Source organism: Bubalus bubalis, chromosome 13 (genome assembly GCF_019923935.1).
Source record: "Bubalus bubalis isolate 160015118507 breed Murrah chromosome 13, NDDB_SH_1, whole genome shotgun sequence".
In the NCBI taxonomy this organism is placed as follows: domain Eukaryota; kingdom Metazoa; phylum Chordata; class Mammalia; order Artiodactyla; family Bovidae; genus Bubalus; species Bubalus bubalis.
The window spans coordinates 15,142,727-15,166,446 of record NC_059169.1 but is presented as its reverse complement, the minus strand read 5'-3'; the positions used below and the strand labels follow the sequence as shown (position 1 = coordinate 15,166,446).

At 39.3% G+C, this 23,720-nt stretch overlaps 2 protein-coding genes across 2 annotated transcripts in view; both read right to left on the bottom strand.

The window, feature by feature from the left end:
* The window catches only part of LOC123328868 (ATP-binding cassette sub-family C member 4), a gene marked incomplete in the record, with an annotated part of 1,148,417 nt that overhangs the window by 728,616 nt on the left and 396,081 nt on the right, over window positions 1–23,720 (bottom strand).
* Window positions 18,669–23,720, bottom strand: part of LOC123464824 (ATP-binding cassette sub-family C member 4-like) — a 113,079-nt gene continuing 108,027 nt past the window's right edge. Inside the window, exon 13 of the mRNA XM_045162440.1 lies at window positions 18,669–19,009. Coding sequence (XP_045018375.1) covers window positions 18,728–19,009 — 282 coding nt within the window. The 3' untranslated portion in view covers window positions 18,669–18,727. The remainder of the gene's footprint in view (window positions 19,010–23,720) is intronic.

Sequence of the window (23,720 nt, the reverse complement as noted above, 5' to 3'; positions counted from 1 at the left end):
AGGCCTGGAGTGGCGGGAGGCACTGCCACATAGAGGTCACAGCTGACAAAGATAATTTTCCTCCCTGTCACAGTTGTTAAGGGACCTGGTTTTGGTGAAAATGCTGTGATGTTTGCCTTGGCTGCCTGTTACATGCCCACACCCTAGTTTAAAAGCCAAGAGAAGAAACCGATCAACACCTCAGACCCTCTCGCCTTTTCTACCCTCACCCTCCCGCTTTGTCCTTCTGAGTGAAGCCACTCAAATATCAAGAGATAAGCTTTTAAACAGCTGGGAAGTTAGCTGGAGAAAGATTTCAGTTCTGAGACAGAACTCTGGGAAGTCCTGAATAGAGGTGAGGGGAAGTCCAAGGGCTTCTCTTGGCCTCAGACCTTATTAACAGGAAGTTTGTACCTTTCCACCACCCTCTTCAGTTTCACCCACCACCCACCCCCTGCCTCTGGAACCACCAATCTGTTCTTTGTATCTATGAATTCGGTTTTGCTGAGGTTTTTCACTTGTTTGTTTTCAATAAAATGTTTTAATCTTTAGACTTGGGTACCACAACCACAGTGTGGAGACTGACCACACCTGACGGTGCTTGGAACCCAGGGCTCCCTGGACATTGAGTTTCTCCTCCCGACCTTCCTAAGACCTTCATGTATGTTAACAACACCATAGAGGTTCTCACCACATTTGTTCATTTACTCATTGGGGAGCTTTCTGCGTGTATAGGTCTGTGTCCACACGGTGGGCAGTGTAGTGAGGAACAAGTGGGATGAGAGCCAGGACAGGAAAGAGCTGGAGACCAGCCGCCCTGCCCTCTTCTGCAGGAAAGGCAGAAAATGAGCCTGAACAGCCCCAGAACAATCACAAATGCTCCTGCGCAAACGATGAGCTTCTCCTGTAGACCCTGAACCTGGGGCCCCCACCAGCAGGGGGCAGCACCTGGGAGCGTCCTAGTGATGCGGGACTTCCACCCACATGGACCTCCTGAGTCTGAATCTGCAGGTTAACAGTGTCCCCAGGTGATCTGCGGAGAAGGCAATGGCAAGCCACTCCAGTACTCTTGCCTAGAAAATCCCTGGACGGAGGAACCTGGTAGGCTGCAGTCCATGGGGTCACTAAGAGTCAGAGACGACTGAGGGACTTCACTTTCACTTTTCACTTTCATGCATTGGAGAAGGAAATGGCAACCCACTCCAGTGTTCTTGCCTGGAGAATCCCAGGGATGGGGGAGCCTGGTGGGCTGCTGTCTCTGGGGTCACACAGAGTCGGACACGACTGAAGCAATTTAGCAGCAGCAGGTGACCTGTGCTGCTGCTGCTGCTGCTGCTAAGTCGCTTCAGTCGTGTCTGACTCTGTGTGACCCCACAGACAGTAGCCCACCAGGCTCCCCCATCCCTGGGATTCTCCAGGCAAGAACACTATAGTGGGTTGCCATTTCCTTCTCCAGAGGTGACCTGTAGGCACGGTCAAATATGGAAAGTGCTGACCCCAGCTACAGATAGACCTATGGACAGATGGAAAATAAGAATATGTAATTAGTTAGGAGGGCTTCTTGGAGGAAGCCTCTAACAATGCAAGAATCTGAAACTTATGAAGAAATGAGATCTTTTGCTTCCAAGAGTGGTTCTCACTTGGCTGCAGGGCGTAATCACCTGTGGGGTCTTAAACAGTGTTGACTCTTGCCTCCCCTTCCCCAAGATTCTGATTTAACTGAGATAAGCAACCATGCTCATAATTATCTACCTCAATAGGTGGAAGCTAAGATATAAAATCTGTTTCATTAAGTCTTTTTTTTTTTGTCAAGTCTGAAAATTTTAATTTTAAAAATGTTTTTCATGTAGCATCTTCCAAAATTAAATATGATTAGTTTTGGGATCAAGCAGTGTTTTGGAATACCTGAAGCTTCTACCTATCGGGGTAGATAATTCTGAGTTGGTTTATGAGCATGGTTGCTGACTGAAAGAGTGATTTTAGTTAGAACTGTCCAATGTAAGCTTTCTGTAAAACATTCTATGTGTATCAAAGTCTTCAGCTTGGTTCTTCCAGAGCTTGAACTCCTCCCTCTATGCTTGTGTCATTTTAACTACATGTGAAGGAAGAATAGCTTAGGCCATTGGATGAGGACCTTCTCAAATACACCTTCTACAGTCTCCAACCTACCTTTGTTGTTGTTGCTGTTGTTCAGTTGCTCAGTTGTGTCCCACTCTCTGTGACACCATGGACTGAAGAACTACAGGCTTCCCTGTTCTTCACCATTTCCTGGAGTTTGCTCAAAGTCATGTCCACTGAGTCGGTGATGCCATCCAACCATCTCCTCCTCTGTCGTCCTCTCCTCCTCCTGCCTTCAATCTTTCCCAGCATAAGAGTCTTTTCTAATGAGTCAGCTCTTCGTGTCAGGGGGCCAACCTACCTTTATCCATGCCTATCCTGCTTTCCTCTCCTGGTGTTTAAGAATCACCAAGGTCAATGATTCCACCCTGGGTCTTTGGGTAGAAAGACACTCAAAGTCCATCCATCATCCCAACCAAAGCAATGGTTCAAGGGCAGGAATTATATTCATTTTCCAGATGAAGAAGCTAAGATTCAGAGGTTGAGACACAAAGGCAAGTAATTAAGGGGACCGTAGCCCATTTTGTCAAGGACGATACCAGTGTATTGTTCTGGCATCTTGCTGGTTATTGCTTTCCTTTCACTCTCAAGTATCCCACTCTGGACAGTACATTCTTTGGGCACTCACATTTTTAGCACGTGGCACAGAAAGAACTGGCATGCAGATCAGTGTGACTGACTCCAAAAGCGGGGTTTTGTGTTATCCTAGGCTACCTCTTAACATTTCAGAATTATAATGTTTAGAAAGAAGGTTTCTTCTTTGTCATCATTCATTCAGAAAACATTTACTGAGCATCTCTATGTGACAGACACTGTGCTGGAGGATGTAACTAAAAAGTGAATAGGATCCACTTGCAAGTGGTGAGAAGCTCATGATTTACTAAGAAAACAGACCACCTATGAGAGGGTATTAGAGAAATACGAGTTACCTAGGATGAGGACTGATCTTTCCAGAGAAATAACAACTGGTTTGACCCTAGAGAATGAAGTATCTCCCCTACATGGGGATCCTGCTCTTTTTCACACCACAGGGCACTGAGGAGAATCACCAAGTCATCATTCTGACTTACATGTCAGTCACCAAGAGTTTCGCCCACAGTACATTCTCATCACCTACCTCTGGAGCTGCGACACAGGCCATGAAGACCTGGAGATGTGCTGTTCTGACCTCCCTTCAAGGACTCTCCCCCTAGTTGCTGGAAGTGCTGCCAGTGGGCAATCTTCAGCCTACAGAGCTTCTGGGGGGCAGCCTGTGTGCAATGACCCATCCAGGTGGAGGCATAAAGGCCTGGCCAGTGGACATGTCAGGGCAACCCTGAAGGGCCATCTTCACTCCAGAGCCCTCAAGGGTCAGCTAAGGTCATCTGGCCCATGAGCCAGCTTGGTTTTTTCCCTCTGCTCTATCCAGTTTCTTCACTCTTAATTCCATGAGAGCTAATTCAAACAACACCCCTAATAAACATCCCAACACTAAACTCCATCTGAGTCTATATCCCAAAGAACCAATCTGTAACATACATCAAAAACATTCCAGAATTTGAGAAGGATTTTTATTTGAAAATTTCTGGTTATACACATAACATCTTAAAATCCCACAAATAGAAAACAAAAATGGTGGAAACAAGGACTTTGTGTGTCAATATTTTAAACCTTTCATTTAAAATCCTCACTCTAATGTTCTCTGACCAAAATGAAGTTAAGTTATATATTAATATTAAAAGAAAACTATTACATCGAATCATAAGAAACTGCTATTTTTATGAGCAAATAAAGGTTGACTGTTAGCAATTTACATAGCTAATATAAGAGAAAAATAGCTATTAGTATTTGGAGTTTAGAGAACATTACACTGATGAATAACTCATGAGTGAAATATATAATAATGAATCAAATTAATAATTGGAAAATACATAACACTATGATTATTGATCAGTGCTCAGTACCAAAACTTGTAGGCTACAGCTAAAGTGGGCCTTTAGGTGGAATAAAAAAGTAGGTTTTATGTACTTGCAGAGGGGAAAAAAAAAGTTTAAAAATTAATATGTTTCCAATTGAAGAATTTAGAGAAAAAAAACTCAAATGAAGAAAAGTTGAAGGAATGGAAGAATATGATGAGCTAGAAAACATAAAATCAGAAAAAATCAATCAAGCACAGAATTTGATTCTTTGAAAATTAATATGAAAAAATCAATTAAGATTATTCAAGGAAAAAAACAAGGCTCAAAGAAAATTAAAAAGCAAAATAGAACCCAATTATAGCTACTTAGATATTAAACATATAAGATTTTTTGAATAATTTTAAGTCAATCAAGCTGAAAACTCACATGAAATAGATTAATTCACAAAGAATGAAACTTACCAAAAATGACTGTAGAAATAATAGTGGTCTAATACTGAGTGGTCTAAAATAATCATTAAAAATAAACTAGATGGTGATGGTTTCATGACACTGCGAATGTGGCTAATGCAGTGAATTGTATGTTAAAATGGTTATCATAGAAAATTTTATGTTATAAATTTAAAAAGTGTAAAATATAGAATACAATACAATTCTCCATCTAGAAGACAGTGATCACTTAGAAGGGATCCTATTTTGAGAAAGCATATTTTCTCTTCCTTCTGTTTTAGAACATATAATCAAATATTATCTTTACATATTTTAAATCAACTGTCTTTTAAATTTGGGCAGAGGATACCTCTCTTTCCTGTCTCACATAAACTAAAGTATATTTTTTTGTTTTTTCTTTTGTATATCTCTATTTTAATCAGAGATATTTATGTGCAATAATGGATCCTAGCACTGTTAAAGAAAGTGGTAAAACAAATGGTGACTTCACATGGTCTTCAAGTAAATAGAACCCCTGATAAAATTGGAAAGTAATATGTAATTTTAGGAACAGTAAAAGACATCTGTGCCAACTTTCTTTATACCTCATAAAATGAGTTTTGGTTCTGGAGTCTCTAAAGGCACTAAACCTGGTAGACAGCTTTCACTGGTGGACTTCACCTCTGATTTGGGTAAGAAAAAATAGTATAATATATAAATAAAAATAAAATCATTTTGTTAGAGCTTGAAACTATTGGGTAAAATTGGAGAAAAGAAGTCCAAATAAACTAACATCCATGCGTAAATATTTGGGACTAGTGTAAAAAAAAGTATAATATAGTTTTTGCAGTGCAAAAACTATTAGAAAAACACCTTTGGAATAGACTTGACATCATGGTAGAATCACAGTGCTGACTCAACAATCATTAAGGCTGAGGGCTGTCCATTGGAAGCATTCATAACCACACGGCCACTGTGAGTAACATCTGGTTATTTCTTTTTGGTGTGTGCCTGAAGGGGAAAAAGAACAAATTAAAAAAAAAATGTTTAAAGCATTTTAAAGTCCTCCTTTCTAAGGCAACACATTTGGAATACATGTCCACATCTTCATATTAAACAATCACATAGCTACTGGAGGCACAACTTTAAAAACCAGGGATGTGCTTATTCTATGGAGGAAGTAGTCCCATTAGAATCCTCAGTGGGGCTGGGCTTAATGCCAAATAACCTGTAGATTCACTAGAGTTCTGATCATTCTAATTCACAGATATGCTCTGTTACTATAGTAAATTAAAAAGCAAAATCATTTTACTGACTCAAAACCTGGAGATAAATTAAAAACAGAGTGACAAAGACGCTAGGAAACCCAGCGTCTGCACGAGGGTTTCTCATTTTCACACATAAAATGAGCTCAATAAATCTGGATGTTAATATCCAGTTGTAATCCCTGTATTTTATAAATTCTGATTGACAAACATTGAAATGCTGGATATATACATATATGAAATATGCTGCTGCTGCTGAGTTGCTTCAGTTGTGTCTGACTCTGTGCGACCCCATAGACGGCAGCCCACCAGGCTTCCCCATCCCTGGGATTCTCCAGGCAAGAACACTGGAGTGAGTTGCCATTTCCTTCTCCAGTGCATGAAAGTGAAAAGTGACTGAGTAATACTCCATTGTGTATATGTACCACAGCTTTCTTATCTATCCATCTGCTGATGGACATCTAGGTTGCTTCCATGTCCTGGCTATTATAAACAGTGCTGCAATGAACATTGGGGTACACGTGTCTCTTTCAAGTGAAGTCACTCAGTCATGTCCAACTCAGCGACCCCATGGACTGCAGCCTACCAGGCTCCTCCATCCATGAGATTTTCCAGGCAAGAGTACTGGAGTTGGGTCGCCATTGCCTTCTCTGATATATGAAATATAGTGATATATATATGAAATATATTGACACATATATATATGAAATATATAAATATCCTGGCATTTAATTTGTGTGGCAAAAGCTATTAGAGGGCCTATAGAAATGTGATCTGTGAATAATTGGTCCCAAGAATGAAAGAAGAATCTAAAGCTTTAACAATGACTCAACCAAGCAACTTCTCTAAAATGTAAGATGATACCCAAAATAGGACAGTTCTTTGCCAGCTTGATTTTTTGAATTCTACCAATTTCTAGCTGAACTGGAAGAGACAGGCTTTCTGATGAATGTATAATCAGAACACAGAGGAAATGAAATGCTGTCAAGTTTCACTGTTTCACAGCCATCACTTGTGAGTAGCTGTATCCTATCTCAGTTTCTTGACAGATGCACATAACAAAATCAAATAATGTCAAGACTTGTGACCTCTTATCTCTAAAAGTATCTGGATGAAGAAAGGACTTTAAAAGTAATTTTTCCCCAAAGAAGAATATGAAAACTTCTGTCTTTAAAGCAGAAAATGATGACTCCAAGTTCATTTGTGGATGTTGTTAACAAAGTTATCATGAGAGATAATGGACTTCATACATGAATACCAAAGTTCTGAGACCCGTACCTTCATATTAGGTGTACTTTCTTTTCCTCTTCTTGCTTGCATACTTGCTACCCTCAAAACAGCACTGCATATGAAATTATATATTAAAAGACCACTATATGTAGACCACTTAAGTGGTCTATATATTAAAAGACCACTTAAGGAGAAAAATAAAATTCTCCAAAAGTACTTGGATTGCACTGGGTGAAATCTGAGACTGTTTTGATTCAAAATGCAAGGATTTAAAAGTCAGGCTTTTGGGGGCTAATTGCATATCATCTCTCTCCATTTTTTTAAGCTACCCATGTTTGTATGGTTATATATTTATGTTCTCTCTTTGTGAAACTAAAAACAGCCAAAATAACACATGGAAAAAAAAAAAAACATGGAAATATAATTCATTTTCTCCCGGTTGACAGTCCTCCCAAAATTAGCTGGCTCCTTTCCCTATAGCCCTTCTCAACATTATTTTTTATTTTTAAAAATGTTATTAGCAGCAACTTTTAACCAAAATGATCTTCACTTCATGGTCTAAAACACTTGAAACTAAATAATGAAAACAAGCTTCCTGTGTATAAAATCCTTGATTTGACCTTCCTCTCTTCCATCTGTTGTCCTGGTGTAGACCACACTCTGGCTGATAGCAGGAGTGAGAGGAGGCATCTTTTCCAGGAGCAGGTTACGAAGGGTGTTGAGGTGACTGAATACTTGTTAGCAGAGACCTCATGGTCTCTGTTGAGCCTGGGATGGAGAAGCCCAGTCTCACCTCTCTCTCCTGGGACCACTGCTGACCCTGGAAAGATCACTTAAGCTCACTCTGCACCAGCTTCCTCATTGGTGAAACAAGACAGTGACCTACCTCATAGGAACTAAGAGATGGCTACAAACTGCAGGTTGAAAACAGGCTGAGCTAAGTGTTGGGTGTGATTACAATGCTGCTCAGAGATGTGGCCCCTTAGTGCACAGAAAGTAGCAATATCACATGATTTATGAGATGAAAGCAAAACATCTGGGAAGCCCTTTTGTTAATCATTTGATTTTATCTTTACAGAAGCCCAGAGTAGAAGTTAAGACGCAATTAATTCACTTAATATGATAAAAGATTACTAACACTTTCTAACCTGGGACTTTAAGAAGTCATTTAGGTTCTCCTACCTCAGTTTCTCCATCTAAAGGATAATACTGCCAGCTCAGCATGGTTGTGAAGATTAAAAAAGATGATGTCAAAAAAGTTCAAATTCAAGGAAAGCAGAACAAAGGACCCAATATTGGGTTTCTTGAGTCATTTTCGGTTTTTCTCTTGGGTTTGGCTCATTATAGTTCCTCCAGTATAGGTTGAAATTTAGTATTTATACTCCAGCTTGTAAACAAAGCTACTATCATGGAATTAGATATCACTAAAAGCAGTAGAGCAATAAAAGCTTTCCTGCATGGATAAAGGAATTTATATATTGAATATACTGAATCAGTGGTTCAATATATAGAGAATTATGGCTCAAGACTCTGCCCATTCATTCTTACTGAGCTACATGGCCCTAGTTCAATCCCAATAACCCTCAAACTCCTCTCCTTTTAATTAATTGGCTAAATAATTATTTTACTTAAGTATATAGCTGATTTACAGTGTTTTAGTTTCTAGTGTACAGCAAAGTGATTCAGTTATACACATACATTCTTTTTCAGATTCTTTCCCATTGTAGGTTATTACAACATATTGAATATAGTTCCTGATGTTATACAGTAGGTCATTGTCTATTTTATATGTGAAAGTATGTATCTGATAATCTTAAGCTTCTAATTTATCCCTCCCTCTCCTTTCCCTTTTATTAACCTTAAGTTTGTTTTCTATTTCTGTGAGTTTTATAAATAAGTTCATTTGTTTTTTTAAATTAATTCCACATATAAGTGCTATATGATTTTTGTCTTTCTCTGCTTCACACAGTATGATAATCTCTAGGTCCATCCATGTTACTGCAAATGACATTATTTCATTCTCTTTCATGGCTGAATAATATTCCATTGTATGTGTATATACAGTATATGCATGTAGACACATGTATGTATCACAAACCTAGATGAATAAATAAAGAAGATGTATGTATATGTATATACACATACTGTATCTTCTTTACCCATTCATCTGCCAGCAGCATTTAGGTTGCTTTCACATCTTGGCTGTTCTTAGTTCTGCTGCTATGAACACAAGGATGCATGTATCTTTTTGAATTATAGTTTTGTCTGGGGATATTCCCAGGAGTGGGATTGCTGGATAATATGGCAACTCTATTCTTAGTTTTTTTGAGGAATTTCCAGACCGTTCTGCAATCTGGAATTTCCATACTGTTCTGCAATTCCATACTGTGACTGCACCAATTTGTAATCACATCAACAATATAAGGAGGTACCTTTTTTTCCATACCCTCTTCATCATTTATTATTTGTAGACTTCTAAATGATATCCATTCTGACCAATGTGAGGTGATACCTCAGTATAGTTTTGAACTGGATTTCCTTAATCATTAATGATGTTGAGCATCTTTTCATGTGGCTGTTGGCCATCTGTACGTCTATTTTGAAGAAATATCTGTTTAGTTCATATGCCCATTTTTCTATTGAGTTGTATGTTTTTTTTGTTTATGAGTTGTAAGAACTTTTCATATATTTTGGAAATTAAGCTGTTGTCAGTCTCATAGTTTACAACTATTTTCTCCCACTCCATAGATTGTCTTTTCACTCTGTTTACAGTTTCCTTTGCCCTACAAAAGCTTTTAAGTTGCTTAGGTCCCTCTTTTTTACTTTTGCTTTTGCTTCCATTACTCTAGGTTAAATTTCTCATCTTTAAAGCAAGTCTAACTTTGTGTACAGTCTTCCCAGCTAGCGCTAATGATAAAGAACCTGCCTGCCAATGCAGGAGCCTCAGGAGATGTGGGTTCAATCCTTGAGTCTGGAAAATCTCCTGTAGAAGGAAATGGCAATCCACTCCAGTAGTCTTGCCTGGAAAATCCCATAGACAGAGGAGCCTGGCTGATTATAGTCCATGGCATCACAAAGAGTTGGACACAACTGAAGCAACTTAATATGCATGCAACTTTGTGTACATATTGGCAGGTATATTATCAAAGTTAAAGAGTACTAGAGAGTTAAGATTTCTGCTTTTTGATTAATTGAATAGTGAATTTTCCCTCCCCTTATCCTCTCAGAAATCACCCTAAACAGCAAGGATATTGGTAGATAAAAAATAAGGGTAATCCTTGAAGAAATCAGGAGTCATTTGAAACTTCAAAAGACAAAAGGATCTCAACAGGCTGCCTTAGACAACAGGATACAATCAGCTGTGGCAAGACAAACAGAGGCTACCTAAGGGAAACAGATCTAAGCTATCATGAGTGAGCAGTTCTCCAACTAACTGGTGAATTCTAAGATATTTCAATGAGGCATCATAAAAAACCACTATGGTTGTGTGAAGCATATACACTGTCAAGGACCTTGGAGAAGAGAAATTCTGAAATGCAAGCATGATTGTAACCACCCATCTCTGCAGGCTAGGGAATATTCATTCTCAATTTCTCCCTAGCTTGCTTATCCTCTCTGTCTCTGTCTCTGTCTCTGTCTCTCTCTCTCTCTCTCTCTCTCGGTTATAAGAAGCTTCTGTACTAAATAGAGAGAATCCCCTCTAGCTTGAAGTGATGCCCTGCAAATATTAATATATGACCTAGAAAAAATCACTTAACCCAAAGGAAAGCAGAAGGAATAACAATAATAATAAAGTAGTATAGGATCTATAAAATACACAAATACTGTGCTCCCTGGACCAGCTCTCTGACCTTCAGTGAACCCTTGACCCAATCACCTCATCCATGATGTGGGATTAAAAATAAAAGACTATCATGAGAATAAAGTGAAATCATACATGTAAGAACTATGTAAAATAAATTATAAAGAACTACACAAATAGTCAGACATGACTGACTGACTGAACAACAACAACACACAAATGTAGTTTGTGTATATTTCCTGGAGAAGGAAATGGCAACCCACTCCAGTATTCTTGCCTGGAGAACCCCATGAACAGTGTGAAAAGGCAAAAAGTATGACACCAGAAGATGAGCCCCTCAGGTTAGAAGCTGTCCAATAAGCTACTGGGGAAGTGGGGAAGACAATTGCTAATAGCTCCAGAACGAATGAAGTGCTGGGCCAAAGTGGAAACGATTCTCAGTAGTAGATGCATCTGCTGGGGAAAGTGAAGTTTGATGCTATAAAGAACAATATTGCATAGGAACCTGGCATGTTAGGCCTATAAATCAAGGTAAATTCAAAGTGGTCAAACAGGAGATGGCAAGAGTGAATATCAACATTTTAGAAGTCAGTGAACTAAACTGGAAAGGAATGGGTGAATCTAACTCAGATGACCATTATATCTACAACTGTGGACAAGAATCCCTTAAAAGAAATGTAGTAGCCCTCGTGGTCAACAAAAGAGTCCAAAATGTAGTACTTGGGTGCAATCTCAAAAATAACAATGATCTTGGTTCATTTCCAAAGCAAACCATTCAACATGTAATCCAAGTCTATGACCCAACCACTGATGCCAAAGAAGCTGAAGCTGACTGGTTCTATGAAGACCTACAAGACCTAGAACTAACATAAAAAAAAAAAAAAAAAAAAAAAGATATCCTTTTCATCATAGGGGATTGGAATGCAAAGATCAGAAGTCAAGAGATACCTCAAGTAATAGACAAGTTTGGCCTTGGAGTACAAAATGAAGCAGGACAAAGGCTAACAAAGTTTTGCCAAGAGAACATTGGTTATAGCAAACACCTTTTTCCAACAGCCCAGCAGATGACTCTGCACATGGACATCACCAGATGGTCAAAATTGAAATCAGATGATTATGTTCTTTGCAACCAAAGGTGGAGAAACTCTACATGGTCAGCAAAACAAGAACTGGAGCTGACTGTGACTTAGGTCATCAGCTGCTTATTGCAAAATTCAAACTTAAATAGAAGGAAATACAGAAAATCACTAGGCAATTCAGCTATGACCTAAATCAAATCTCTTATAATTATGCAGTGGAGGTGATGAATAGATTCAAAGGATAAGATCTGGTAGACAGAACATCTGAAGAACTATGAATGGAGGAATGTAACAGTGTATGGGAGGCAGTGACCAAAACCAACCCAAAGAAAAAGAAATGCAAGAAGGCAAAGTGGTTGTCTGAGGAGGCTTCACAGATAGCCAAGGAAAGAAGAGAAGCAAAAGGCAAAGGAGAAAGGGAAAGATATACACAACTGAATGCAGAGTTTCCAAAGGATAACAAGGAGAGAAAAGAATGTCTTCTTAAATGAACAATGCAAAGAAAGGGAGGAAAGGAATAGAATGCAAAAGACTGGAGATCTCTTTCAAGAAAATTGGAGCTATCAAGGAAACATTTCATGCAAGGATGGGCATGATAAAGGACAGAAAACTCAAGGACCTAACAGAAGCAGAAGAGATTAAGACGTGGCAAGAATACACAGAAGAACTATATAAGAAAGGTCTTAACATTCCAGATAATCACAATGGTGTGGTCACTCACCTAGAACTGGATATCCGGAGTGTGAAGTCGGTGGGTTTTAGGAAGCATTACTATGACCAAAACCAGTGAAGGTGATGGAATTCCAGCTGAGCTATTTAAAATCTTAAAAGATACTGCTGCGAAAGTACTGCACTCAATAGGGCAAATTTGGAAAACAGCAGCTGCCACAGGACTGGGAAAGGTCAATTTTCATTCTAATCCCTAAGAAGAGCAACACCAAAGAATGTTCAAATTGCTGCACAGTTACACTCATTTCCCATGCTAGCAAGGTTATGTTCAAAATCCTTTAAGCTAGGCTTCTGCAGTACATGAACCAAGAACTTACAGACATACAAGATGGGTGTAGAAAAGGCAGAGGAACCAGAGATCAAATTGCCAACATTTGTTGGATCATGGAGAAAGCAAGGGAGTTCCAGCAAAACATCTACTTCTGCTTCATTGACTACGCTAAAGCCTTTGACTGTGTGGATCACAACAAACTGTAGAAAATTCTTTGAAATGGAAGTACCAGTTCACTTTACCTGCCTCCTGAGAAACCTGTACACAGGTCCAGAAGAAACAGTTAGAACAAGACATGGAAAAATGGACTGGTTCAAAACTGGGAAAGGAGTACATCAAGGCTTTATATTGTCACTCTGTTTATTTAACTTAATGCAGGGTGCTGCTGCTGCTGCTAAGTCGCTTCAGTCGTGTCCGACTCTGTGCGACCCCATAGACTGCAGCCCACCAGGCTCCCCCGTCCCTAGGATTCTCCAGGCAAGAACACTGGAGTGGGTTTCCATTTCCTTCTCCAATGCATGAAAGTGAAAAGTGAAAGTGAAGCCGCTCAGTCGTGTCCGACTCCCAGCGACCCCATGGACTGCAGCCTACCAGGCTCCTCTGTCCATGGGATTTTCCAGGCAAGAGTACTGGGGTGGGGTGCCATTGCCTTCTCCTTAATGCAGGGTAGATCATGTCAAATGCCAGGTTGGGTGAGTCACAAGTTGGAATCATAAATGCCGGGAGAAATAACAACAACCTCAGATAGGCAGATGATACCATTCTAATGGCAGTAAGTGGAGAGAAGCTAAAAGAGCCTCTTGATGAGGGTGAAAAAGGAGAGTGAAAAGCTGGCTTGCCACTCAACATTAAAAACAATAAGATAATCACATCCTGTCCTATCACTTCATTGCAAATAGACAGGGTAACAGTGGAAGTAGTGACAGATTTTCTTGGATTTCAAATTCACTGTGGACAATGACTACAGTCAAGAAATTAAATGACGCTTGCTCCTTGGAAGGAAAGCTATGAAATATGAGAGTTGGAGGGGAGAAAGGTGGAATATTGTTCATTGGATCTAGAAAAATCTACTGGGAAAAAGTGTAGGTCACCTCTGTTTTCTAATTTGTGAAGAAAAGTCCTACATGATACTAATATCATTTTCTCCGTAAGTCTTTGTTGTTTAGTATTATGTCCAGTTAGAGAGTTGGTCTGTTTGCTCTACCAAAACCTCTATTTAGCACTCTAGAGATCTCCTTTCCTGTGATGATACTGTTTGCTTGCTCAGTCTTTGCTTTATTACTTTCTGCGTGTGAAATGCCTCTACAATTGCATTTCTACTCTTTAATATTGTATGCAGTGACTTGTTCCTCAAATGTGCTGCTCTGATTTTAAATCTGTGTCCCACCAGTAAAGTTCAGATTCAACTCCCAAAACAAACAAAAAGAATTAGTTTCAGTTACCGCCTTATGCTTCCTGTATCTTCTGGAAGATGGAAGTTGTCACCAGAATAAGTCATGAATTCATAATACCTTAATTCTATAGTCTGGATGGTGTTTAAAGGTATACAAAACATTTTATCAGAGATGAGGTATGTGAGAGCACTAAGCACTGTATATGATGTGAGAAAGGTGCTCAAAGAGCAACATTCAGGTCACGAAGAATCTTTCTAGCAAAGGTGAGGTGATAGTAACTCATTGTACAAATGTGATAACTGAGGTCTCATTGTACAAATATGATAACTGAGGTGACAGCCTAAAAAAATAAAAATAAATAGAAAATAGCCTAAGTTCCCTCTGTTTCTTATTCTTTCTCCTTAGAAGAAGATCTGTACTTTCCACTGTTTAGAGGGTAGGAAATTGTCCATGATCACAGAGCTGTTGGAAGAGTTGACAAATTTGGCTTGTTCAAGCCTAGATTGGGGACAAAAAAGATTGTGTTCTGAGCTTTTCAGATGTACTTACATTTTATGCAAATGTAGGGAAACTGCACTTGGAGCCCTATATTTTTTATGCCTGAAATTCACAGAGCACTTTCATCCACTATAGTGTCTCCCATTTAGAGCTTCCCTCCTAAGATAGGACAAGCATTTGTGAGTCCCTGTAAACCTAGTCACAAAACAGTCAGAAATCCTACAAACCCTTTTGTTCTTTTGACCTTAGGCATTTCACATCAGAGGGATATATCCCCAACTATGTGTCAAAATCCTCAATTTAAAAATATGTTTTCATTACATATAATCAAACATTGAGTAGTGAGAAATAGATTACTGAATTCTAGATGGGTCCAGATATCATAAGATATTGGCTTCAACACCCATATTTAATAGATGAGGAAGTCCCTTAAGAGGAAGGTGGCCCTATATACATAACCATATACATTGCCACTCATCATTAAAACACTAAGATCATGGCATCCTGTCCCATCACTTCATTGCAAATAGAAAGAGTAAAAGTGGAAGCAGTGACAGACTTTATTTTCTTAGGCTCCAAAATCACTGTGGACAATGACTACACCCAGGAAATTAAAAGATGCTTGCTCCTTGGAAGGAAAGATATGACAAACCTAGACAGCATATGGAAAAGCAGAGACATCACTTTGCCCACAGAAGTCATATATATAGTGGCTCTATACACATAATTAATGTTATGCTAGTTTGTAGCAGACACAGAATTAGAAATCTGTTCTTTCAGTAAGTGTTTCAAATCAAGTGTAATATTCGTGTAGAAAGAGGCATACGTCATAGAATTAGAAAGCTTGTTGATTCCTGGCCTAACAATCTTGCAACTAATTTAACAATATTTATTGGTAAGCTACATTTGTGTGTTGTTGTTGTTCAGTTGCTAGGTTATGTCTGACTCTTTGTGACCGCATGGACTATAGCATGCCAGGCTCCTCTGTCCTCCACTATCTCCTGGAGTTTGCTCAATCCATTGTGTTGGTGATGCTATCTAACCATCATGTAATCTGCTTCTCTTCTCCTTTTGCATTCAATCTTTCCCAGCATCAGTCTTTTCCAAAGAGTTGGATCTTCACATCAGGTGGTCAAATTATTGGAGCTTCAGCTTCAACATCAGTCTTTCCAATGAATATTCAGGATTGACCTCCTTTAGGATTGACTGGTTTAATCTCTTTGCAGGCCAAGGAGCTCTCTAAAGTCTTCTCCAGCACCACAATTCAAAAGCATTAATTCTTTAGGGCTCAGCCTTCTTTATAGACTAACTCTCACATCCATACATGACAATTGGAAAAGCTATCACTTTGACAATATGGACTTTTGTGGGCAAAATGATGTCTTTGCTTTTCCATATGCTGTCTAGACTTGTCAACTAGCTGTTCCTTGATGGCACTTACATCCAAAATGTACTGAGAGCCAAAACAATCTTGAGAAAGAAGAATGGAACTGGAGGGATCAATCTTCCTGACTTCAGTCTATAAAGCTAAAGTCATCAGACAGCAGAGTGCTGGCACAAAAACAGACATGCAGACCAATGGAAGAGTATGGAAAGCCCAGAGATAAACCCAGGCACCTGTGGGCACTTTATCCTTAACAAAGGAGGCAAGAACATACAATGGAGAAAAGACAGTTTCTTCAATAAGTGGTTCTGGGAAAATTGGACATCTACGTATAAAAGAATGAAATTAGAACAATCCCTAACACCATACATTAAAAAGAAACTCAAATTGGATTAAAGACCTAAATGTAGGACCAGAAACTATAAAAACTCTTAGAGAAAAACATAGGCAGAACACTCTTTGACAAGATCCTCTATGACCTGCCTCTTCGAGTAATGGAAATAAAAGCAAAAGTAAACAAATGGCACCTACTTAAAAGCTTTTGCACAGTGAAGGAAACTATAAGCAAGGTGAAAAGACAACCCTCAGAATGGGAGAAAATAATAACAAATGAAACAGCTAACAAAGGATTATCCTCCAAAATATATAAGCAGCTCATTCAGCTCAATAACAAAAAAATAAACTACCCAATCAAAAAATGCGCAGAAAACCTAACCAGACACTTCTCCAAAGAAGATATACAAATGGCTAATAAACATATGAGGAGATGCTTAACATCTCTCATTATTAGAGAAATGCAAATCAAAAGTACAATCAGGTATCATATCACACTGTTCAGAATGGCCAGCATCCAAAAATCTACAAACAAATGCTGGAGAGGGTGTGAACCAAAGGGAACTCTCTTGTACTCTTGGTGGGAATGTAAACTGATATGGCCACTATGGAGAACAGTATGGAGATTCCTCAAAAACTAGGAATAAACTACCATATGACCCAACAATCCCACCACTGGGTATACACCCTGAGGTATGGTTTCATCATTGAAAAAGACACATGTACCCCAATGTTCACTGCAGCACTATTTACAATAGCTAGGACAGGAAAGCAATCTAGATGTCAACAGATGAATGAATGAATGAATACAGATGAATGAATACAGAGATTGTGGTACATATACACAATATTCAGTTCAGTTATTTGCTCAGTCATGTCTGACTCTTTGCAACCCCATAAACTGCAGCACGCCAGGCCTCCCTGTCCATCACCAACTCTAGGAGTTTACTGAAACTCATGTCCATTGAGTCAGTGATGCCATCCAGCCATCTCATCCTCTGTCGTCCCCTTTCCTCCTGCCCTCAATTCCTCTCAGCATCAGGGTCTTTTCCAAGGAGTCAACTCTTCGCATGAGGTGGCCAAAGTATTGGAGTTTCAACTTCAACATCAGTCCTTCTAATGAACACCCAGGACTGATCACCTTTAGGATGGACTGGTTGGATCTCCTTGCAGTCCAAGGGACTCTCAAGAGTCTTCTCCAACACCACAGTTCAAAAGCATCAATCCTTCAGCACTCAGCTTTCTTCACAGTCCAACTCTCACATCCATACATGACCACTGGAAAAACCATAGACTTGACTAGATGGAACTTTGTTGACAAAGTAACGTCTCTGCTTTTAATATGCTGTCTAGGTTGGTCATAACTTTCCTTTCAAGGAGTAAGTGTCTTTTAATTTCATGGCTGCAATCACCATCTTCAGTGATTTTGGAGCCCCAAAAAATAAAGTCTGACACTGTTTCCACTGTTTCCCCATCTATTTCCCATGCGGTGATGGGACCGGATGCCATGATCTTAGTTTTCTGAATGTTGAACTTTAAGCCAACTTTTTCACTCTCCTCTTTCACTTTCATCATGAGGCTTTTTAGTTCCTCTTCACTTTCTGCCATAAGGGTGGTGTCATCTGTATATCTGAGGTTATTGATATTTCTCCTGGCAATCTTGATTCCAGCTTGTGCTTCTTCAAGCCCAGTGTTTCTCATGATGTACTCTCATGATGTGTGAGTAATACACAATATTATTCAGCCATAAAAATGAATGCATTTGACTCAGTTCTAATGAGGTGGATGAACCAAGAACATTAAACAGAGTGAAGTAAGTCAGAAAAACAAATATATATTAGTGCATATATATGGACTCTAGAAAGATGGTATTGATAAACCTATTTGCAGAGCAGCAATTGAGATGCAGACATAGCCAGTAGAAATTTGCAGTATCATGCAGGGAGCTCAAATCCATTGCTCTGTGACAACTTAGCAGGATGGAATGTGGTGGGAGGGAGACTCAAGAGAGAGGGGACATATGCATACCATGGCTGATTCATGTTGATATACAGCAGAAATCAACACAATATTGTAAAGCAATTATCATCCAATTAAAAATAAATTTAAATTTGAAAAAATGTACTTAGCACCTATGAGGATGAAATGTAAAGGATCTGCAGAGTGTTCTATGCTCTGTAAGAATCTAAAGCCAGAGTTCAACCACCTGGACTCTGCAATACAAAATCTCTCATGCACACATGACTGCACACATTCTGACCCCACCCCCAGCACTGCTGCAGATTCTCAGCAGACCTGCCTTCAGCCTGCAAAGTATTATTAAGACTCAGTCATGATGCTTAGTCTCCACAGGCTTCTGATTGAAAAGGGCACAGAGTGCTTGTTACCAGATGCCTGTTGGAGATCAGGTGAAGAGTGTGAACCCTGGAGACAAACCTCAATTACAACTCCCTGCAGCAGGCTCACCTGTTTTGCTCTTTCAGTAAGAGCAGCGGCCTCAGCCTCACCCAGTTGTTGCACCATCTTGTAAAATAGGCTCTCACTGTTTTGCAGCAAATCATGTGGTGGACTGTATTCTTTCACTGTCCCTGAATCCAAAACCTGTTAATCAACAGAAAGAAACCCATTAGCAGCATGCAATGTATCCCAGTAACATAGTGTAACTCAAACAATATTTTAGAAAGAGGCAGGAGGAGAAAAATGGAAAGAATCTATTTAGGTGGTAGGCCTTGTGGTGTGTAAATGGTTTGATTACCTTGTTTTACCAGGCAAAATCCTAATGAAACTGTGCAACCTCCGATTGGGACTTGAACCCACAGTCTTTTAATTAGAATCACTCACCTGGTGTCTGGACGTACTGAAGTTCAGGTGCTTTATGTCTCAGCTCAGAAAGAATTCAGTGAGAGACAAAGTGATAGTGAAGAAGTGGATTTATTTAGAGAGATAAATATTCTATTGTATCTCTGTTGTATACTTGATAAGAATGTGTTCCAATAAAACAGTTATTAGTCAAAAACTTCACTCTCAGTACTTATATGGTATGGAAGCCTTAAGAATATGTTCTAGAATATTGGTCCACAGATTTCTTCTTCACCTTACTGTAGCAAGAATCACAAAATCTTAGGAAAACTACCTTCTTACAGTGTTTTCATGACAGATTCTTCTATTTCAGGTAAATTTAATTGAGTCCTCATTTTCAAAGAATTCACTGATTTAGCTATTACTATATTTTGTTTCCCTGGAGAAGGAAATGACAACCCACTCCAGTATTCTTGCCTGGAAAATCCCATGGACAGAGGAGTCTGGCAGGCCACAGTCCTTGGGGTAATAAAGAGTTAGACATGACTGAGCAACTGGACACACACATACAGATTCTATAGACAGACTGCAGGCCATCTCAAAAGGCAAGAGTGGCTATAGCAGAAACACACTCAAGGGACAGAGTGTGGATCATCTCAGAAGGTGAGAGGTCTCTGCTTATTTAACTTATATGCAGTATACATCATAAGGAATGCTGGGATGGATAAAGCACATGACACCACCCTTATGGCAGTAAGTGAAGACCTAAAGAGCTTCTTGATGAAAGTGAATGAGAAGAGTGAAAAAGTTGGCTTAAAACCCAACATTCATAAAACTAAGATCATAGCATCTGGTCCCATCACTTCATGGCAAATAGATGGGGAAACAATGGAAACTGTGACAGACTTAATTTTGGGGGGCTCCAAAATTACTGTGGATGGTGACTGCAGCCATGAAATTAAAAGATACTTGCTCCTTGGAAGAAAAGTTATGGCCAATTTTGACAGCATATTTAAAAGCAGAGACATTACTTAGCAACAAAGGTCCATCTAGTCAAAGATACTGTTTTCCCAGTAGTCATGTATGGATGTGAGAATTGGACTATAAAGAAGGCTGAGCGCCGAAGAATCGATACTTTTGAACTGTGGTGTTGGAGGAGACTTTTGAGAGTACCTTGGAACTGCAAGGAGCTCCAACCAGTTCAACCTGAAGGAAATAAGCCCTGAATATTCATTGGAAGGACTGATGCTGAAGCTGAACTTTGGCTACCTGATGCGAAGAACTGACTCATTTGAAAAGACCCTGATGCTGGGAAAGATTGAATATGGAATTGGAAGGGGATGACAGAGGATTGGATGGTTGGATGGCATCACTGATTCAATGGACAAGAGTTAGAGTAAACTCCGGGAGTTGGTGATGGACGGGGAGGCCTGCATGCTGTAGTCCATGGTATCTCAGAGTCGGACTGAACTGAACTGAAAAGAGCACTGAATCTCTTGTCAGAGAGGTTAAGATGCTTCTTGAATTTGGCTGTTGTTGTAGTTTATTATTCTGAGAGTGAAAGGCTGGCAAAAAGAGCTCCTACTTAAGCAGCTTTAGCAGAGCTACTTAGCATAGAATAAATTTGTAGAAATCCAGTTTTCTCATAGGATTAGACTAAAGAAGCAAGAAAGAAATTGGGCTCCAAATTCCAGTGATCACAGCCTGGCATAGCACACAGGGAAGCCCAGTCTGAATTGCTGAGGCTCTAAATCTCTTTTGTCACAAATTATCTTTCCTTGCTTCTTTCCTTTTTCCAACTGCCTACTTTTCAGCCACTTTATTGCTCATTAATATGTCCACTAATAGGATGCTGAAAGGAAGACAAGGGGGCTCTTAACTCTGCCTTTCTGCCTGTTGGTGACTTTGCTTAATAGTTTCAGAGGGAAGGAAGAGTCTGAAACAATTGGCCTAAATGATGTACACAGGAAAACAGTTTTGACGTGAAGTGGTTTTCTGGTAGCTTAGACAGTAAAGAAAATGCTTCCAATGTAGGAGACCCAGGTTCCATCCCTGGGTTGGGAAGATCCCCCAGAGAAGAGAATACCTACCCACTCCAGTATTCTTGCCTGGAGAAATCCCATGGGCAGAGGAACCTGGCGAGCTACAGTCCATGTGGTTGCAAAGAATCAGGCATGACTGAGTGACTACTACCACTACCACTACTAGAGTAAATGTATCTTAAGAAAATACCCTGAAACTCTAAGCAAGACACAGGTTGTGTTTCACATCTAGGTATTGTACTTAATCCATCCTATGTCATTTAGTGGGAATTGTTCATTAAGTCTCATAAAGGCCATTTTCCCAGTAACCTTTTTTTAACTACTGTGCATCAGTGCTAAAGGCATCTTTCTCAAAAGAGCTGAAGAATAATTGAATCTGTCACATCCACCTAATTATTAAAATGTCCTATAATTTGGCATGCCAATTTAGATGCCCTTAATGTGCAATTTTACTTAAACATAGAACATATAACTACTCCTCTTGACTTTGAAGAAGAAAAAAAAAAAAACAAAAACACAATTTTAAAACACAGGTCTATCTCATGCCAAAGACTAAGTAAATAAGTACGAAATTGGGGAAGCAGACGGATGGGCCCCAGGCTTCCCAGCTGGAGTTTGTCCTCTCTGGACAGATACTCCAAGAAGAAGACAATAGCAGGAGGGAGGAGAAGCTGAGCTCTGCCCAGATGAAAGATAAACAGGCCACATTTTCTCATTCTCAAGGTTAAAAAGGCCTTCCTACCTACACATGTGCAGAAATGTTCCTTGGGGGTCAAAAAGGGAGGTGTCACCACCCCACTGTAGGTGATGTCAACCTACCCATAAGCCTCTTCTCTAGGATCCATCTTGCCTAAGGGATGTATGTACACACATGGGAGGACCTTGAGATAAACCAAGTACAGACTCTGAGTCAGATAAAACAAGATGATTGTCCAAAGGAAACCCAGAAAAAAATGCCCCATATAAGTGATTTTACCTATCACAAGTGTACCACTCTTTTTCTGAGCCTGCCCATGTTACTATCTACATGTTATCATTTTCCCTCCTACCAAGCACTTTGTTTCACTACTGTCCATCTGCTTGTATAAATTCATTTATACAAAGTCAGAAGTCCAGGGCTTTGTCACTGGCTACTGGCCCTTGAGGCCTGGTGCCTGGGATTCAGAGCTTTCTATGCCTCAGCCTGACTTCAATCTCTGTCCAGGGAACCAAAATCCTTCTTTTAGCTGCTGCAGGCTGAGTCGCCTGAAATCAAAAGGTTCATTACTTCATACAATGAACAACTTTACATTCTGCAAAAGCAACAACTTTTAAAAATCACCATTTCAGAGTTGGTGAAAATGAGTTCTCTGACTATAAAGAATTTATATGTTTTAATGAAAATATTAATGTTTTTCCTTGTCCAACTTTCTACTTTATTCAAATTTGAATGAATAGTAAAATTTCCAATTTCTCTCACGTTGTCTAAAACACATAAATGCCACTGAGATGAGTAGTTATTAGAATTGGCTAATATCTAAAATACTCAAAGCCAAAAAAAAAAAAAAAAATACTGCTCTCAAAAAACAATAGGATTAATAATATAAATGGTAGAAAGATCATTTTGATCAAAATACTTTGAGCCATTTCAGTGTTAGTGCCTACTAAAAATTGGCACTTGCCTTCCACTTCTATGAGAACTAGGTCATAAACCACCTCAGCCACTGACCTTCAACACATCCTAAAAGGAGTACGGGGTGGAGACTCGGAATGAGACACTGTGCCCTGGGAAATATTGGCAGAATTACGCCTTCAGATACTTAGATACTTTTAGGAGAAGATTTTTGTGAGCCTGATTCTTGCATCTTCTCATATCTAGCCCAATTCTTGCATCTCCTCATATCTAGAAAAGCACTAAAATCATTAACAGCAATATCTGCTCTTCATGATTAGCAAAAAGTCTCTGCCAAAAGGTGTACTTGACTGCACATACCCCGCTTCACAATCACATCTAACACTGACCCTCTACTCTTTGGAGTAGTTTCTCAGAGTGATCTGAAATGCTGTCTCCTAGGCCACAGTCCTCATTTTGCCCCAGATGAAACAACTCACAATTCTCATATTGTGCATTTTTTTGTTGTTGACATTACTAACCATTATATTTTATAAGGGGAGTTTTCAGTTTTAGGTGGGGGAATGACAGAAGTGTGATAGTTTGTTGCAATGCTTGATAATTTATAAGAACTTAAAATTTAACTTTTTAAACACCTTAAAAATGCAAATGCAATACACTTCATTAATACTCTTTTAATAGGCATTAAACAAAATACAGTATCTTAAAGTGAACTGCATTATGAATACAGCCTCAAGTGGACAGATTCACAAGGTTTGAGAGATGGGATGCCCTTGCATATAAATGGAGTGTAACAAAGGCTACAGTAACCATCAGATCCATGAAAGCATCCCATAACTAAAATAGCAGTCTTTGGATT